General features: G+C 38.3%; 1 protein-coding gene across 1 annotated transcript in view; it reads right to left on the minus strand.

Annotated features, from left to right (window-relative positions):
• Nucleotides 1–20,696, minus strand: part of RSRC1 (arginine and serine rich coiled-coil 1) — a 174,561-nt gene that overhangs the window by 132,750 nt on the left and 21,115 nt on the right. The window contains exon 4 of the mRNA XM_086618401.1: nucleotides 967–1,137. Coding sequence (XP_086474527.1) covers nucleotides 967–1,137 — 171 coding nt within the window. The remainder of the gene's footprint in view (nucleotides 1–966; nucleotides 1,138–20,696) is intronic.

A 20,696-nucleotide genomic window follows, 5' to 3' on the forward strand; every position in this document is an offset into this window, starting at 1 on the left:
GTATCAAAACATTTGAACTTCAGGTAAATGGGTAAAAGGCATCTTGTTCACAACTTCGCAGACCCACTGCAAACATCTCAGGGGCTCATTGAATGCTACTGATTGCTGAAAACATCCACAATGAGATGAGACAGATATCCCACGTGGTTCAGTAAAACGAGGAAAGCATCCCTTAAAACGAGTGGAAAACACCACTCGAAGTTCCCAGCAGCCTAAGTCACACACTGCAAATAAGAAAAAAAACATGCAAATAGCTAATCTTGAATGTTTACATAATCAATGCTATAAGCAGGGACAAGTAGGTGATGATATCTGAGGGGCTGAGAAACTCATATCACCGAGCCATAAAACCAGGGAGGTACTTGTGAGACACCTCCATGAACACGAGGATGCTACTCTAGAAATTCCCATTTAGCATTTCAGCAGGAATCCACCACAAGGAAATTACTGAGTGACACACCAGCGTCTTCCTTTTTGAAACTAATCACATAAACAGGGAAAAGATAAATATTACAGTGAAGGTTGCAGAGATCAAGATGTATAAAGCAGAGATAATGACATAAATTGTCCCTTCTGATGAAGGGTGGAGGTGAACAGTGAAGACCATCTCTTCATAGGAAATAGTCTTCATACTTTCCAATCATTCCTCATTTTTTCTTTAAATTGTGGTTATTATGTATTGGAAAAAATATTTATATTAATCAATTGAAGAAAGCTATTTAGCATATTTGCAAATCAAGGGGGGAAAAAAGAACTGTAAATTAAACCATTGTTTAGTTTGAAGTGTTGTCACATTCCAGAATTTTAAAATACTAAGAATCACACTATTAAAAGATCTTAAATAACTTCCACTTACTTTATATAAAACATCATGTACTATACAGCAAACCAACTACAAACAAAGCAAAACAACACTAAATTATTCCCTGTTTTTATTACAGTGACATTGTTTGTCATTTCACTTACCCATGCTTCGGGCCATATATCTCCTTCTCTTTTCCTTTGCCCTTCTCTTTTATTTTTTCTTTCTCTCTGCCTTTCCGCCGCTCTCTTTCACGAGACCCGCTATGAGTTCTCCTATGACTGGATCTTTCACTACTTCGACTACAAGAACGTTGACGAGGTCTTGATCGTGATCTACACAAAATCCATAGTATTAAAATTTAGCAGGCATACATTTTTCACTGTCACTCTATGTTACATTTGTTATATAGTCCAACTATTTGAAATACATTTTCAAATCATTCAGTAATTTAATACTTTTAGACAAAAACCTGCCAATTTATCAGCAGAAAAGTGATTGCTTCCACTCCAAAGGAAGAATGCAAAATAAGTTAATGGGTGAATACTAGGTAGCGTGGTTTAACGAAGTAATCTGGTATTACCAAAGTAATCTTTGGAGCTCTCAGAGACAGAAAGGAAATAAATTTTTTTCTTGAACATTAAATTCTTAAGTTCTGAATAATGTAGCTCAGCAAATAATCAAAGATTTTACAGCTGCTACTAAGTGCTTGTATTTACACACTCAATACATTACTACTAACAACAATGTACCAATAAAACCCAGAAAAACCAGCAGCGACGTGTCCCAACCCCTACCTTCAGCCTGCAGAGCTGACACTTGCACTCAGATTCTTAATATCAAATTGAGATTTGAAACACACTTTGCAGAAAACCTACGAACAGGCCAATCCTACGGGCCCAATAATGCAAGAAACTGAACACAGGTACAAGGGTTTGTGCACTTATTTGGCTCTTGGCTCCAAGTTCCTACCCGGCTATAGGATACTCTGTTCTCAATCACGTTATCCATTCCTCTCTAATAAATGTATTTTATTACTGATATACTTGAATGAAAAAAGATCAAGAAGTATTACAACATGACTGTTTCTATATGTATCAAAAAAAAAACCCTTTTCATTTTCCTGGATTTCTTTTAGATGATTTTCTAAATGTTAAATTTATAATTTATCATAGATCTTTACTGATGGTACATGAGTAGCTATAGACAAGGAATATTTAAGAAAACAGCAGTTCAAGCTTGCATTAGTTTCTGTTACAACACACATCTTCATAAAAGTTCTGGTGGCACCTCATTGAAAAGTTTCATTAAGTACTGAGAGGGTTGGGGAGGAAAGGCATTTTTTAAAACAGTATAAAAAAAATTATTTAGCACCTCTTGGAGCATAAAACTCCAAAGGCTTTTAAAAGCAGAATCACATACAAAAGATCACTCAATTTAAAAGGCAACAACTGTTTAATAAAACTCAACGATAGAATACGCAAAAGAAAATACTACATCCAGATGAAGCTATAAATTACATTTCGGAAGAATGTTGTTATTGAGTCTGGAATCTGTTCAGCATACTGGGGTCCACATACCTGCTCCTGCCACTGAGCCTTTCAGACTGGAGGTCAGAACCTCAGTCTTGCGTTACGTTCAGCAGATGGCATCTCTTGCAACACAATATCTCCTATTATCGGGCACACTATTAGCGCTAATACGATGGATCAAGTTACCACTTAAGTGGCATATTATGAACTATAGAGCGTTTTCCGTCCCGAAATGGATTTTTATTATGTCATCACAAATTCAAAAGCATCCGTTCATTCTTTAGTCCTCAGGTAGAGGAAGTTTTGACTTAAAAGAGCAATCTGGATAGGAGGTCTATTTTTTGGTTGGCACAAAGACATTGGTTTTACACTCACCATGAGGCAGACACAGCTTTACAGACCACTTCTCTACGGACATTCACTATTCAAAAGGTAATCATGATTTCTGAGAACTCTGCAAGTAAGGTGCAAAGTCAGAAACAGTAAAAAAAAAAAAAGGGCCCTGTAGCATCACGAATCACTTTCTTTTGATGCAAGGCCTTTCCTTACTTAATGGTGTAGTCCTTCGAGCAGAAATAACTGAGGAATCTAAAATATTTCCTGCTAGAGAGCTTACTTTCTCAGCTCAAATTTAAACTTGATTTCACATCTACCTTTCTCAGGTGCAAACTCAGCACAGATTAGTTGGATGCTCAAATCCTAAATTGCTGTTTGTTCACATGTCTCAGTAGAACAAACGGCAGGTATAATTCATACACAGAAAAACAGTTTTAAAAATTAAAAGTAGACTTGTTGCTTCAAATTTATACTTATAAAAGCACTGACAAACTGATAAATGTTTTCTTTACGGACACTGTCACTGTTCTTTCATTTGCTGTCCTTTGCACACATAAAATTCATTAGCCTAGAGTGATCCCTAATCATTATTTATCCTTAGGGGTTTACAATTATAGAAAATAGCTGATACAGCTTGTATTCCCTGTCCCAGCCACGCCGGCGAGGCAGGCAGATGACTATCAACGGGATATTACAGTGAAGATCGTAACAAAAACATGAAGTCCTACTCCACAGAAGCCATCTCTGCAGGACACGGCAGTTCAGTCAATCCTTCAACTATCAGAGCAGTTGATCTGGGCTGTGGATCAGCCCAGAGCACAGACACAGACAGTCCAGAATTGGCTTCACGCAGAGACAACTTCAGCTTGGTCGGACTTGTTAGCTCAGATCACAAGGTAGCGCACGTCGAAGGGTCTTCGGGGCAGCTCAGGGGTCAAGCCCGGCTGCCTTCATGGGCTGCAGACCCCCAGCCTAACCCAAACTGAGTGCAATGTCCTGTTTTAGGGGACCTACAGAGGGAACAGTACAGAAAAAAGCTGGCAAAGTGGAACTGGTGTATCCTGCTGCACCTCAATCAACTTGCAGCTCTCGTTGTAGCACCAGGTAGACACCAGCCACACTGACCTGCGATGGATCCACACATAGTCCAACCTCCTCCAAATATGAGTTTTCCTGGGTTTTCCAGCATTGTACAAAGCTCTTTGCAAACATTTCATTTTTCATTATTTTCCCTTAATGCCACAGAGCTACAGGCCTCCCAAAATAAACCTACCTCTGCCTGTCAAGTTCACTGTATTTATTTCTATTGATTAGAAACAGTTTTTATAAAGCACAGATAAAGCAACACAACTCCAGAAATACAGCAAGATGTACTAACCCCAGTCATGAACAGGGGTGAAGTAAATAAGGAAAATTGACACAAAGAAAAAAATGAACAGTCTAGCATGAACACTCCCTTCTATCCTGAATGCTCGTGGCACTTAGACTCCATTAATCATTTTTAAACTGGAGTAACTACTGTGTTTCGAAAGTTTCACAGCAATTAATATTTTTGAAAAAGCTTATCTTGTATTAACCTTTCTCCTTCACAACCTATCCAAAGTCAGAGCAATGGAGGACTATTAGAAAAACCACTAGGCAAACACGACACATAGTTTTATTAACAAATTTAAGCTGAATCTCAACTCTTGTTTAAGTCTTCTGTAGTCTGAAAAAAAAAAAAAAATCTTAGGGGCTTCTCACACAAGCAGAGAGGCATGAAAATTTTAAAATATAGTTAAGCAACTATCTGATTAACAGCTTAGTATATCATGAGTTAAGACACATTATGTAGTTGTACCACATTTTGATGAAACGAAGGAAGCATGGAGACTAAATACTTAAAGATAACAGACACAGGATGGCTAAAATAACAAACTTTGCAGTATAGTTCTCTAGAACAAGTTCGTCTTCCATGCTAAACTAAGTTCTGCCAGTAATATTTCTAAGACTGAACTGGAATTAACAGGAAACCAGCAATAAACCATGTAAGAACTGCTGAGCTTAGCCAGGTAAGACCACAATCTTCTTGATCTTTGCTAGTCCATGCCCTCTTAAGAGAGCTCTCAGTTTCTGTGAAGTGCCACGGGAAATGACAATTAGTAAAAGCCACAATTCCACTGATACACCGGGGGAATGCCACATCACTTCTGGAATGCATGAAAGTGTCTGTCCTTGGGCCACGAAAATGGACAACCACTGAAGTGCACAGGGACTCCACAGTGCACAAGACCAGCAGGAACTGCAAAACACTTGGGAAAATAAAAAAGGAATGGGTTTTGCCTACAAACAGGTTTTCCCTGCATTCATCAAAAAAGCAAAATATTTGCTAAGGCTTCTTTCTTCCCAAACTGAAAAGCTTAAGGAAGGGATTAACTAAACGAATAAGCAAAGAAGAGACTCACTTTATCTTTTATAAAAGGGACAATATGTAATCTTAAGGGGGGAAAAAAGTCAAGCATTTTAAATATAAGAACAAAAATGAGATTATTGACTGAAATTTAAGAAAACTTAAATAAATGAAGCTAAGGAGATTAGATTCATAGAAAGAAGGAAGTGAAAGGTATGCAACATCACATACCGAGGCAAAAAAAACTAAACAAACATATTCAGAAAGCAAAGAAATTATACAAAAGCATTTTAAAAAATACAAAGAAGGAAAAGCACAGCTTCCCACAAAGGATACAAAAGGGTGCACTTCATTTGTATGCAGATAGATGTTACTACTCTTCCTGGGATTTTATTTACTGGTAAGTACTCCCAAAACAAACCGCTACAGAAATTTTCCCTCTTCCATACAACTGCTCGAAGACCTCAATAACCAAATTTCACCTGATTCCCTCCAGCTCAGAGGGAAGCTCCAATCTTTCTTACATCCCAGGCTAATTAAAACCACCTGATAATTCAGGACTAATTCTACAACACCAAACACAAGCCTCAACCAAGCAGGTGACAAGAGGACTACTCAACGCAGAAGCCACATTTGCCCATTGAGCTTGGTCTTGTCTGAAACCACCAGGTCACAGCAAGTGACTATGAACAGACACCAGGACAGAATTAAGACAACATTTAAAATCAAGTCTGGAACATTGTAAGCTTTGTCTTTGCAAAGTCTTTGACTACTTAAGCTTTCTCTACTTAATTTCTATGCTGTTTCTTCCCCCTCCCTCTCTTCCTTTTAAAGAAGGAGGTAACATTCCATCTTTAGCATCCACTTTTCTGTGGCAACTGCAGAATTTCAACAACAAAACTTCAGAAATCTAGATCATGCTTTGACAACTTCAGGTAAGGCTACTGACCTTTCTCCAGTACACCAAGGCTGCAGGTAATTAAAAAATTAAGATCAAGACTAACAAGAAAAACGATGCTTCATGCCACCTGAAATACATTCAGTTCTCAGTAGCATCACCCCCCAGCAGCACGAGCAAGGGCCAACCTCAAACCAGGGGCCACCCTCAGCACCATCACAGTGCCAGGCTTAAGCATGCTGAGAAGTTGCACTTGATGCCACAGAACTTCATTCTACAGTATGTTACCGCGTTAATAAGACAGCTGCCTTTTTCCTTTGCCTGTAAGCCCCAAAATCCTAAAATATTTGCTTTAAGACCGCTTTACACAAAGTTCCATAAGGCCTGTATTAAATCCAAAATACGCAATAGGCTCCTGCCAGTGGAAGATGGTTTCACAAAGTGAACATTAAAAGAAGACTAAATTTGCTACTCAGAGTGTAACGAGCTGCGATACATTTTCATTTGCAGCATGAACGAATTCACCTGCATCTTACTATGAATTACTACTAAAATATCTTGTGATATATACAGAATAGGCAAGAAAGATGTAAGTTTATGAAATGGAGCTACAAGAAGTCGTCTGTGCCAAGACTTCATCAGTAAACCAGAACAAAAGTCCACAGATCAAGCAGAGAATAAAGATTTTTCTATTTTATTACTGTTGAAAAATAAAACCAAATCCCGATTATTCATATTAAAGCAAGCCCCAAAGCGTTCAAATTATAGTACTGGAGGGGAAAAAAAAAACAATATCAAGCTGGAGAGTAGACTGCCAGCATGCAGACCCCTTCCCCCCAAACCGACACGCACAAAACACCCACCCACCATGCCAAAGGTTAAGTCATTTAGTCAAGTTCAAAGATCTTCAAAGAGTTCTTAGATCCAGATAAGCCCATATGTTACCAAAATTCTGTGAAAAGCTATTACTTTCCAATCTGCTTTTCATGTCTAACTTACAGAACACACAGATGCTTGGCATCACTCAGTATCCCTAAATTCTCACACCAGATAATCAAGGCTCGCCAATAACTTTCCTATCTAAAATCCTAAGAAATGTCTTTATTCCATCAACGCTTAGTCCACTTGTAAAAAATTGAAAGTATCCATAAAAGCCCATTCGGTTACTGCACAATAAGTGTTAATTTGCTAATTTCTTCACAGGTAATCAATTAAAATGTAAAATATTGGATAAAATTAGTTGCACTAAATTTAACAGCTGCTCCATAAGCATAATTAGTTTCACAAGGGCCATATGTATTCTGAACAGAGACAGAGTTGAAACAAATAAGCAGATTTTAAAACAAGTTTGAGGAAATCTGCATTTAATTAGCAGGTGGGCACTACAACTGCATAATGTTTTTATACATTTATATTTATGAAGTGACAGAAGATCTAAAGGCTTTTTAAAATGGCGTTTATTGTTTGAATGGGAACTGTTTTGCTGCATGCTAAAGTGATTTAAATCCTTATAGCTCTGCTTTGAAAAAATCATAAATGGTGAAAGAAAACATGTGGAAAACTGTAAAACTAGAAAGAATTTGCGACAAAAAGCAGATACACATACCATAACCAAAAGGAAACTACACTTAATTAAAGGTACACTACATCTGGAATATCAGCCTAATAAAACGTGAAACTATTAATTTTCATTGTTCTAAGGGAAATGAGGTCAGTGTCGTTTAGTATTTCCCCAATTATATTGCACTAAAAGTATGGAACTATATCTTGCAGGTACGATCTAATCTTTTCAAAACACTACAATTTGAAAACAGGCACTGAGATAGACTTTTTTAAATAGAAAGAGGAATTAGAACACAAAAACAAGACAGCTCAAACAGGAAAAAAAAAAACACAAAAGCTCTTTCAGTGAAGGTAAGTTTTTTGCAAAAATAAGCTATTTTGTTGGCAAAAAGCAACCACCACTCAAAGGATTAAGTTTCTGAGATGTCAAGCTCTTGCCTGGCATTCTTCTAAGTATCTCTCAGCTGATACAATTCTTATTAGATTATTATTAGCTCAATAGCCACAAACAAAACCCAACAAATTCATGCCTCTCTAATACTTCAGCAATAAATCAAGAGTCTGGGAAAGAACAATGGAACACACTGCGTTGCATCAAACCTGGATGTTCATATTGGTAATAAAGACGTAGTGCAAACACACAACTAATTGAACAAAATGACATGTTCTCTTTCAAAGCACATTAAGAGAAAGTTTTTGTTCAATTCCACAAGAAAAAAAATCACTCCAAAAAGGGAAAAAAAAAAAAATAAATCACAGTACAAGTTCTCGGGGAAAATTATTTCAAGTATCAACTGCAGCTGTTCAGAGTGTGGAAATTACTAATACTACACTTTTTTTAATGCAAATACTGCTACTTCTACAAAACATTTCAGGTCACTATTAGTTTGCAACTTTAAAACATGCATTTGAGGAAGTTAAATATAGATAATATGTACGACAATACGGTTTATTGATTGTTAAATTGAGTGAAAATTAAATTGAGGGAAATTAATTGAGTGAAAATGAAACTGGGCAGAAGCAGAAAGTCAGCTCTTAAGTCTGAAATGAGACTGGTGGTAAGAGGAAGAAGTTTCAAGGCAGCAGTTTAGACAAAATCAAGGGATATTAAAGATAGTAACAGTATCATCCATAGTGCCAGAGAAAAGCAAGATGAAATATAAGCAGTAACCAGGAAAATAAAGAACCCTGTTCGCAGAACTGAGAAAATGGATTCACCAGATACAGACATCAACTTAGTTCAGCAATAAACAATTCTCCACCTATAAGCTACGTTAATTACATAATCAAACATTTGAAGAAACAATACTCAAAATTCCAGTAAGTTGTAACTATTAAAAAAAAAAAGTAGCTCCTGAAAACTTAGTTTGAACCGTACATAACTGCAGCTGGACAGAAGAACAGACACAGAAGACGCTACTTTAAGTTTTGTTTGTTCTAAAGCAGGTCGTGTGTTGTAAATCTAGTTCTCCAGGCTCAAACCTTCTGGCCTACCTCTTCTCACTTCCAAAGAAGACTCAAGCACCTTCTCAGCCACACCACCTTGACCATCCTACACAGAGTCTGCTTACAGCAGCTGAAAGACTCTAGATCCAGTGCCAACAATGACAGCGGTGATCTCCAGTTCAGCACGTCCCATCACCACAAAGGTGTTGGAAAACCTACAGGAGATCAACGACTGCGTGAAAATAATTTACTCTAGGAATACATGAAGTTTACTGAAATTGAGCTTTTGTGTCAGCAGTCCTTCACTCCAAGGATTGCTTCTCATGGAGCTCCTTGCCCAAGAAACGAGTGATAGAAGAGCAGCTGACGACAACCCTGCCAGCTGCAGGAGCACGCCGACAAAAGCCTTCACAGAAAACTAAACCCAGAAAATAAACTTTACTAAACATTATCTGAAAACCAGAAATAGAAATTAAGCAGCTGCAAATCAAGGCTGGAGATAAACCATTTGGTTTTGCTGATGTGCTTTTACAAAACACCTACCAAAGCCAGTTACACTAACCCATACGTAACTATGACTTGCTTCCTTCATCAAATGGCTCACTGGAGCATTCCCTTGCATGCCGAAGTGGGATCTGCTTGAGAAGGCCAGATGCACACTACAGATACGCATGGAAGTGCATCAACTAACTGCAGTGTTACTGGATACACATTATTTTTGCATTCGGCACAAAACACCATCCATACTATTTTTCAACAGGCTTTTCTATGCAGAGGCAGGATGGTGGGAGCAGCTGTGGGCAAAGGAGGTGTAACCAAGTGTGCTGGCTGGGATTTGGGAAGAGAGAGCAGCTGTGTGAACAGCTCCCACTGATCAATTGGAACTGGGAACTGCTCCACCCCGTGAGCCATGGCAGGAAGGGATTCTCTCCCTGCTTTATCCCTTTAGCTTACACAGAGGTCACTAATTGCCCGAGATATAACCGGTCCAAAGGGGCTGAGGATCTTCGGCCTCATCTTTATCAGTGGGGCAAACATGTTGCATCATTCATTTCCCTCGTTAATCTGTGTGAAGACTCCGAATGGCCTCTCTTCGCTAAGAATTCACTTCAAATTAGGACATCCATTTCAGAACACATCTGGTTTTACAAGAAGTGAATTTCTCTCACATCTTCCTTTTCTTAGCAACTGCCTCAAAACAGGACTTTTTTCTAACCCTACAGTCATAGAATCATAGAATGGTTTGGCTTGGAAGGGACCTTAAAGACCATCTAAGTTCCAACCCCCCTGCCATGGGCAGAGAAATCCTCCACTACACCAGGTTGCCCAAAGCCTCATCCAACCTGGCCTTGAACACTTCCAGGGATTCATAGATTTCTAGGTTGGAAAAGACCTTAGAGATCATCGAGTCCAACCATCCCTAATCCCCATTAAACCATATCCCTAAGTAGATCATCCACCCTATTCTTAAACACATCCAGGGATGGGGACTCAACCACCTCCCTGGGCAACCCAGTTGGGATGGGGCATCCACAACTTCTCTGAGCAGAAAAAGCTAGAATTTCATTCAAATAACCTTCATGTAAGGAAATAACAAAGAAACAGAAGTCAGTACACTGTCCTGGCTATTAAACAAACTAAGAAAAAAGCCACCCCTCCGATTCCCCATCATTCCTCATTCAAAGCAGTTCTAGCACTCCTGAAATTTTGGACTTCAAGGACATAAAAACACATACACCAACACAAATGTATGCAATACCCAGCTGCACATGTACTATATATAAACTTCCTTATAAAAATCAAAGTTAAGGTTGATAAGAAAAGTAATTATGATTCCAGTAATCTGATAACAAAAAAAAAGCATGCATCAGTTGAGAATATCCAGCTTGTTTTCTGCTCATATAAGAGTTTAAAAGCTACTCAACTGCAAGGCAGATGCAAAAGCAAAACAGTTGTTAGTTTGCCACACAAAGATACCAGCAAGAAGGATTCTTCCCTCTCCTAACCAAAGTCCAGAACTGTCACTGCTCAGCTTGAAGAAAAAGCAACCAGAAAAAAAAAAGGCTGCATGAAATTTCTGTTCCTTTAAATTGTCTAATCCTGCAGAAAAGACATTTTATGTCTTCTTTACACTCTTTTCAAAAAAAAAAAAAAGGAAAATTTGAATTACCTGTGAACGAACAAGGTAACATATTCTATTAGCAAGTAAATTCATCAGGCTTTGAAATTAATAAATTAATACACATGCAGTTATTTTATTCTTTATACAGCTGGAATCTATCTTAAAAAACAACAGTCCAGCTTGCTTTCAGGACTCTCAATAAATAAACCAAATTATTTGTTTCTACATCATGCAGGTATTAGCAACTCTGCATCTGCTATGACAGGAAAATCTGGATGTATCATACTGCAGCGAAAAAAGGTCAAATTCATTTTCCAGATGCAATCACTATCCAGGTGATTGTTTGCTGTAAATTTCACACCACCTCCGACATTATGTTAAAAAGTTAGGGAACGTAAATGAGAGTTTCGAGGTTGAATTTTTGGCTTCTCGAGTGCCTCTGAGAAGTTCAAATCATAGAATCACAGAATGGTTTGGGTTGGAAGGGACCTCAAAGGTCATTCAGTTCCAACCCCCCTGCCATGGGCAGGGACACCCTCCACTACACCAGGTTGCCCAAAGCCCCATCCAACCTGGCCTTGAACACTTCCAGGGATGGGGCAGCCACAGCTTCTCTGGGCAACCTGTCCCAGTTACAGGTAAGTGCTGCTCTTCGGTCTCTCTGACAAGATTGCTATTTTAATTTTAAAACATCTAAGATTGAAGCCTAAATCATAGTTCAAGCTTAAAGGTGCTGTAATATTTATGTATATTTACATCCACAAAGAGATGTTAGACAGCTGAACGAAGTCACCTGAACAGATCCTTGAAGTCAACTTACACCACGGAATGCTGACTGTTCTCAAACTGCAAAAAACCCACAACCCAACCAACCCAAAACCCACCACAGAGCATTACAGCACCGTCGTTGTCAGCAGACGGCACTCAAACCACCACGAAGTACCTGCGTGGATCCAAAACTGAACCAACAGGAAAAACAACATCTCAACATTCCTCATTCTTCAACACCGCAACAATTTGCAGAACCATTTAAAAGGCTCCAAAAAACTGCTTAAAGAAGATTAAAGCATATGCTTGTCCTTAGAAACAAATACTTCATTTAAAAAACTAGAACTATTGAGACACTCGATTCATGTGACACTCAAGTGACACTTTGGAAATAACACTTGGATGAAAAGCTGTGCATCTACTTATACTTGACTGGTAACAAATTTAACCATTACTCTGTGCTCACAATTAAGAAAAACAGAAACTTTTTTCTTCTTTTCTTCAATTCAGTGGTAACCAGACATTTTAGGTTTAAATTTTGTGAGATGTAGAAAGTTTGAGGTATTCCACCTATACTTTTATCACATCACATTACTCTATGAAGTATACAGAAAGACTGCTGGAATACAATTTTGTTTTCCCAAATTAAAAAAAAAAACAATAATTATCTTAACATATTTAATGAAAATAGCTGTAACTTTACTATAAGATCAAGACTCTGTAAATTAAGTCACAAAAGGGCTTCAGAAACTCCTGAAGTGTACACACAAAAAAAAGCAAAAACATATCACACCATACTGTCAAAATCTTTTGAAGACACAACATCAACAGTTTGTATATTTTATTACTATTTTTCAATACACATTCCATAACTGCAAAGATAATTTTCTAATTTACATGCAAGTTAGATGCATCTTACTTTAATATTTTGTATTTTACAAACACAGAGGAGATAGAGGAAAGCATGGTCTTTTTCCAATATTCTCCTAGATGAACAGTGAACAGCTTATTTGCTGGAGACTGATGAAGAGTACAGAGCTGACAGGCTTATCGCATGCAAAATCTACTTTACTGGAAGTTATCACCTATAATCCTGATGCATCTTTCCCAAACCCCAACTCTAATGACTAATTAAAAACTCCAAGGAAGGGGCAGGAAAGCAACTCTGAAAAATCTCACTCAGTATTCCAAAAAAAAAAAAAGTGTTTTCATCATGAAACCTGCAACTATTAAATATAATATTGTAAAATAAAACATATCAAAAGGAGAAACAACAAATATTAATCACTTTAAAAATACATAAAGCAACAAAACTACTTGATTATTATACTTCAAAATTTATTACGACTGTTCTGATCATTTGATGACACAGATCACAAACTACTCGCTATTAGTCCCAATTTAGAGGGTAATATCGATTAATCAAAATGTCATTTCAACATACCTATCCCTTTGTTTAAAAAAAAAAAAATCTGTTTTACTACAAAAATCTCTTTTAATCTTTGCCTTTTAATAACAAAACCTCAAAAAAACCCAGCAAAACCATGAAATAATTACAGACCAGCACTGCACAGCCTTCCTGAATCCGCACGAAGCCTGCAACAGCAATTTTGTGCTACGCTCATCTCGATTGGGAAACCCAAAGGCAAGAATTTAAAATATAAACTGTTATTTCCATCACTGAGAATATTACCAAAATTATGCAGTTAACAAGATGACTCCAAAAATAAAACACTACCTATTGAGTCCCTCAAAAGCTTCAACAATTCCCTTCCCAACAGCTCCCTTGTAGCTCCCAGACTATTAACACCTTTATGGGGAAGTTGGGTGGTGGGGAAGGAATTGGAACACAATGAGATTTCAAAACTGAACAGTGTAACATATATTAACACCACACTAAGCAAGGAAAACTTGCCTGCCACCCCTCTGCCACCTCCCAATGCCTCTTCAGCCATCACTGATGCCCCCGTGCCTACGACACCACTAGCTGCCTGCGGCTCATTGTGCGGGCAGACAGTTGGTTTACTGGTGTGTATTTCTCATGCCTCTCCAACTTTGTCTTTCCCCACACCTATTGTTGCCTGCTACAAATCAAATTACAAAGTCTTTGGGGATGAAATTCTATTTTGAATACTCACCGGTACTGCAGACAGCACACTAAGAGCTTGATCCTTGTCTGGCACTTTCCTGTTGTAAGTACTACCAGTGTATGCTGACTAACCACAGGCAATCAAGATATTACCATTCCTCAGATGAGATGGTATCATCTCCAACAATCTGTTGTACCTCGCAGTTGCAACATACTACAAAGTTGATAAATCTGATCACCGAGCTTCAGTTTTGTAAGATGCACCCATCTTGTACCAGCTTACTGTAAGATAAGTTCTGAAATAAGGGCAAGACTTCATTGTATTATTCAGATAATTCGATCTTTTTAATTTAGCTGAAGCATGGGAATACTCCATAATTCATCTGGAAAGCTTTCATCAGAATACTTGAGAGAAGAGGAGGCTCCGGGGTGACCTTATAGCGGTCTTCCAGTACCTCAAGGGGGCCTACAAGAAAGATGGGGAGAGGCTGTTCAGGAGGGTCTGTTGTGATAGGACAAGGGGTAATGGTTTTAAAATAGAGGGAGGTAGATTCAGGTTGGATATTAGGAAAAAATTTTTTACCATGAGAGTTGTAGAACACTGGAACAGGTTGCCCAGAGAGGTGGTGGATGCTCCATCCCTGGAGACGTTCAAGGCCAGGTTGGACGAGGCCCTGAGCAACTTGATCTAGTTGGAGATATCCCTGTTCCTTGCAGGGGGGTTGGACTAGATGACCTTTGAAGGTCCCTTCCAGCCCTAACCATTCTATGATTCTATGATCCTGTGGCCTGATCCACAACATTCAGACTTCTCATGCTCCTTTCAGGCTCAGGGTGAGTAGCAACACATCCAAACCACCCCTAATTAGCACCCGTGTGGGTAAGTGGCTCTGCTGACTTGGACTCAAGATTAGAGTTGCAATCTAGCACACTTTTGCAGTCTGCAGCTGGAAAAATGTTGATATACTCCAATTCTAGCCAATGCTTGCCCATTGGGTGCGGCAAACAGGGCAAGCAATGGTGTAAGGTGTGTGTAACTCCACAGATTTTGTCTTTATCATAGAATCATAGAATGGTTAGAGTTGGAAGGGACCTCAAAGATCATCTAGTTCCAACTCCCCTGCCATGGGCAGGGACATCTTCCACTACACCAGGTTGCCCAAAGCCTCATCCAACCTGGCCTGGAACGCTGCCAGGGATGGGGCAGCCACAACTTCTCTGGGCAACCTGTTCCAGTACCTCACCACCCTCAGAGGGAAAAATTTCTTCCATAGATCACATCTAAATCTCCCCTCTTTCAGTCTAAATCCATTGCCCCTTGTCCTATCACTACACGCCTTTGTAAAAAGTCCCTCTCCAGCTTTCCTGTAGCCCCTTTAGGTACTGGAAGGCTGCAATAAGATCACCCTGGAGCCTTCTCTTCTCCAGGCTGAACAGCCCCAACTCTCTCAGCCTGTCCCCACAGCAGAGGTGCTCCAGCCCTCAGATCATCTTTGTGGCCTCCTCTGGACCCACTCCAGCAGCTCCATGTCCTTCTTGTGCTGGGGACTCCAGAGCTGAATGCAGTATTCCAGGTGGGGTGTCATGCTGTAAATCAGGTATAACTAAGGACCCCACGGGGACAGGTCGCTGTTTTACTTCTCAGCGAGTGGCTGAGCCCTGTAACAGCACTGACACACGCTCCTTCTTTTCTCTGTATTCGAGTTTATTCTACTCTTCATCTCGATATACAGGTTTTCACAAGTAAATTTCAGAGTGGACTGTAATCGTAAAAAAGAGGATCCTTGTATTCTAATTTGATAGTTAAAATTCTTGATGTCGGAGACTTAAGGAAGAATATCCAGCTGACTTGAAATTAATAACAGAGAATCAACAGAATTTAAAATGAAGGCTTGCTTCAACTTCACCTACATTTCCCATTTCTCAGATATATTCCCTCTTTGCTAATCCAGCCCCCAATCCAGCAGCTGTTGTCTGCCTCCCCATTGGAAAATAAGACACAAAGTAACATTATGAACAAAAAAACATGTACATTTTCGGTACATTCAGCTTGAGGAATGGACAGTTTTAAAAAGAAAAACAAACAAACAAAAAACCAAACCGAAACCAAACAAAAAAACACCAGTCTTTGAACTTTTCACAGACAAACAAACAAAGCATAAGATTCAGGGCAAGAATAGTATTAACAACTCCTTGTTTGTTCTATTATTATTTGTTTTATTGATTATTTGTGAGTTGTAGAGTCTAGCACAACGCTTGGACGGGACGGAGCGTAAGCAGCAGCAGTGGGTGATAACACCACTTGGCCACTTTCAACTCATTTTAAGAGGGGGGGAAAAGCAAACAAACCAAGAGTTACTTAACATTCCCTAACTCAAACTTTAAGGAAAACAAGAGATATTGATTCCTTGGCAAGGAATTACTCTCACCTGTGAAAGGGGCATGACCAATTTGCTCAGTGTATGGAATTTTTATTTAGTGCTTCTGTTTAGCCGTTTACTTGAAAAATATGAAATTTCTCTTCTCTAGTTCAATAGGAGAGCCAGATCCAGAAATACTCTGGAAGCTCTCACCAGAAAGGCAATAGATCTACCTAAAATGAAACCAAGTTGTTTACTAAATTCTTTTGTAATGTGCATTTTCTTTTGAAATATGCCACAAAAGATTTATAAAACCTTGACAAAAAATCCTTTCCCAACCTGTTTTCTTTGTTTGCACTCCTCAGCTGCCGTAACAGTACAATCTCTAATTGTACACCACATTTTTGTTGTAGGATAAAGCATCTTTACTGAAACTGTTTAAATAAAGCACATTATTAAAGAGTTCACAAAAGATGAATGACTTTCAGCTATCAAAAAAATGCATTTTGCTGGTCAAAAATGAGATACAAATTTAAAAACTACATGGCAATGAAAACAAGTCAGTCATATTTTCTTCCAACATACAGGAAAAAAAAATAAATTATCTAGTCCACACGTGCTGTGAATTTCACACAGCGTAACACTATTTACCAGTGCCTCAGTGTCAGGTAGTCTGCAGAGAGGTAGTAGAAGGTCCATACAGCACCACAAATTCAGGTTATACTGGAAAATACGACTGCTTCGAGACACAGAAAAGTCCAGAGGAATGGGAGGTACTGGCCTGAGCTGCTCATCGTTTCGTTTCACAGCAAACAGAAGGTCCCTGACAGCAATGCTGTAACAAAACCCATGGAATACAAGGTGATCCTCCAAAGCAAATCCCTAAAGGACAGCAGAAAGGATCTCCTGTCCTCAGGGAGGAGGAGATTTGCTACAGGGAGAGGCTCCATACAGCAAAGTTTGCAACGGGGTCCACTCAGAACCCCCAAATTCAACACAAACAGATGTTGAAATGTGGTAATTACATAAATACACATTTAAAGATCTCACTGTGAGCACTTCTGTAACGAACACGATAGCGACATTTACGTGATTCTCATTGCACTGCGGTATTACAAAGACAAACATACTCATCAGTCCTTACAATTTTGACTAACACCAGAATTTCCAACACAACCCTTCAGAAAGCTCAAAGGCCAATCAAAACTGTTGTTCCATTCTAAAATGTATTTCCTAGTAATAGTTTTGATAATCTGCAGAGCAGCATTCCCATTACCACATATTTGATGAGATTTCATAAAATAAAATTCCTAATAAGTATCAATAAGAAAGGTTATTTGTATTTCATGTAGTTTTTCTGTCTTGAATATTTGCTCACAAAAGTGATCTCAAAGATTACCACTATGAAAGTCTCAAAATTAAAACTTCTTTTTTTTTGTAATTCTGCAGTTTTCCTTAAGCATTATTTTACATTTTAGTTTATGCTACAACAATTCACTTGCGTTAGCCCCTTATCGGTTATTTGAACTAATATTTCGTGAATAAATAACATTTTTTGGTTTTTTGAAATGAACAACTATTTTAAATCAATCTTACACTTTAACCATGATCTCAACAATTATTTTTTAAACTCATGTTTTAACATTAAATTACTAGAACGGCATTTTTTGCAGCAAAAATGGCACAGCTGACCTTTATTTTATTAGCCTACAATTTGCTCACCGGTGTTTTCTTAAGCTCTACGAATGGCTTATGTTCGCCGCCGACGTCCCGCAGATGGTTCTGATTACGTTCGACGGGACAACGCGCTCATTGGAAACCTTCACAGACGCTTACCTAATGGGATGTCACATTAAATCTGACACAGTAAGATAAAATAACCACACACTAATTATAACATCTCAAAAAGGTCGTTTGCAAACGACGTTCACAACGCTTGCAATGTCATTATTGACAGAACCGGCGCACTAACGTTCACGTAAGAACGAGTTTTTAAACGAGCGAGATTATTACGTCCCTTTCTTCTACCAGAAGATGTCCTTGAATACACGTAGCTGTCAGCATCTTGGAAATAGATGCCCCTAACTACAAAACTCTGGGAAACGTCACAATTCGATTTGACTACTACTTGCTTCCTCCCTTAATGCTTAATGACTAATTCCTCAGAGATACCCTTAAAAGCCCTAAAATGTTGTCCTTGGGTAGAAACTTTCACTCAGCAATCAATCGGGAGCAAATTAGATGATTGTGTTGAAATGTACTGCACTGTTTAAGCTAACAAATGGATGAAGAAAGGTAGGATATGGGAACATATGCCACTGCACTGAAGTTGCTAAAAGGGTCTGTTGGAAGAATATTCGGTTTCCAGTGAAGCTAATATGCTATAAGAAGGGACGGTGATGAAAGAATACCAAGTCATATGGAAATCCAAATATAGTGACAGACACAATTATTTTACTAATTGCTAATGAATACAGTCAAGTGGCTTCAAAAAGCAAAACTTTGCTTGGACTACTTCAGGTTTTGACCTCCGCGTGAGCAAATGCATTTCAAACTGAAGCCCACCAAAATTGATTAACGGCGCCAGCCAAGGCCAGCGTGTAGTTGAAGCTTTTTTCCATCTATCACATGGCCCCAAGGATAGTTAAATGAACCTTAAAATGGCTACAAACAGCTCAATGACTACACAGACTCCTGCCAATTAGAAATAATTAGGCAGTCATTTTGGTGGTAAGTCTTTTTAAGTGCATACATAATGATGCAATGATGCTTATTAGCGATCTCACATGAGCTATGCTCAAACAGCCTGGAATAATTATGCAACTATCACAAAGCCTTGCACATCTCTGTACTTCACCTTAATGCATTTAAAAATCCACTTCATTACCTCCAGTAATTAATCCTCCATTAATTGCAGGAAAAGCCCAGTTTACCGTGCTTCGTTTCTAATTATCTTATAAATAGTTATGGTTCTAATTAATGTGTTCATTAAGCTGAATATCTTTCTCAAAGCCATGCTCAGAGCAAAGGTTCTGCTTTTGAGAGAAAAAGCCTAACTAGCCATAAGGTGAGGCCATTTTGGTTGTATTTGCTTTTATTTTAGTATATTCAACCTCCTAATTGGCATTTAAAATCTAATTTGGAAGAACTTCAAGAAGACTATACAGTAGAAAAATAGGAAAAGGATTTTTTTTCCCCCCCCTCATTCTCCAATCAAGAAGCTCAGAGCTTTAACAGGAAAACTTTCAGAATATCTTTTTGATACAGACTGGTAACAGATTTTCAGTGCTATGCTACAGATTAATTTAAATTCTATTACAGTTTAGCTTACCCCTGCGTGTTTCCACAGAAGAGAAGCAAAAACTATAGAAGAAAAATAGATATCTAACAGTATATGCATAATATAAACAAACATACTACTGCCCTTGACTTCATTTCTAGGATATAAATCAGCAGCACGGAATTACAAAAAAATTGAAATCAGTTATTCAAGCTGAGCATAATATAACCATTTAAAGTCAATGAGCGTTTTTCAGTTTGCCTTACTAGGAGTTGATATGATCCCATGAAAACCGCAACCTAAGAATATTTTAAAATAATATTTATGGATAAAGAAACTCCACATTGAAAGCATATGTTTCACAGCATTTTGGAGGTATGCATGTATCAATCTGCAGAAAATGTAGATTCAAAATTTTAAAATTCTACAAAAGTACATCCAAAACATTGAGTTACAGTTAATATTAAGGTATAGATATTAACTTATCTTTTCCTATATTTCTTTTAAAAAATAGACATTTAAATACATCTTTCTCCAGTTACACTATGCAAAAGCTAATCAAAGTTTTCACATTTTTTCCGTACGTGATCAAATTTAACATAAAATAAGTTGCTCAGCTAGTTACTTAAACACTATTTTAACAGTAAAAATACAAGTGTTCTACACCTGCCTGAAATTATCAAATGTGTTTTGGTAATCTTTTCTTCCTACAACATCACACCTAGGTAAAAATCTGGAATCACTGAAGTCATCGGCTCCGTTAGGGCCAAAGTTTTAAACCAATAAAACTATATTAGGACCAGATGAAGCATTATCATCCATATATATATTCTTGCTCTTGCATTTCAGGGAGATGTGGTGCCTTGCCTTCAAAACTGGCAACTTTCCCTGTTCCCAGTGCCTTACTCCAGCTTTCAAATTGCCTCTCACCTGATCTCAACTTGAAAAATCCAGGCTTGACCCTTTTTTGCCCAACCCACATTCTCCATGTGCGGGTGTTTCACCTCCTTCTCTTGCTCCTCACTAAAGGAGAGCAAGAGAGAGCTTTCAGAGCAGTGCACTGGGCTACCTTGGAGCACAGATGCAGGAGAAGAACAGGCACTAAAGGATG

The sequence above is a fragment of the Tauraco erythrolophus genome, chromosome 11 (assembly GCF_009769465.1).
Source record: "Tauraco erythrolophus isolate bTauEry1 chromosome 11, bTauEry1.pri, whole genome shotgun sequence".
NCBI lineage: Eukaryota > Metazoa > Chordata > Aves > Musophagiformes > Musophagidae > Tauraco > Tauraco erythrolophus.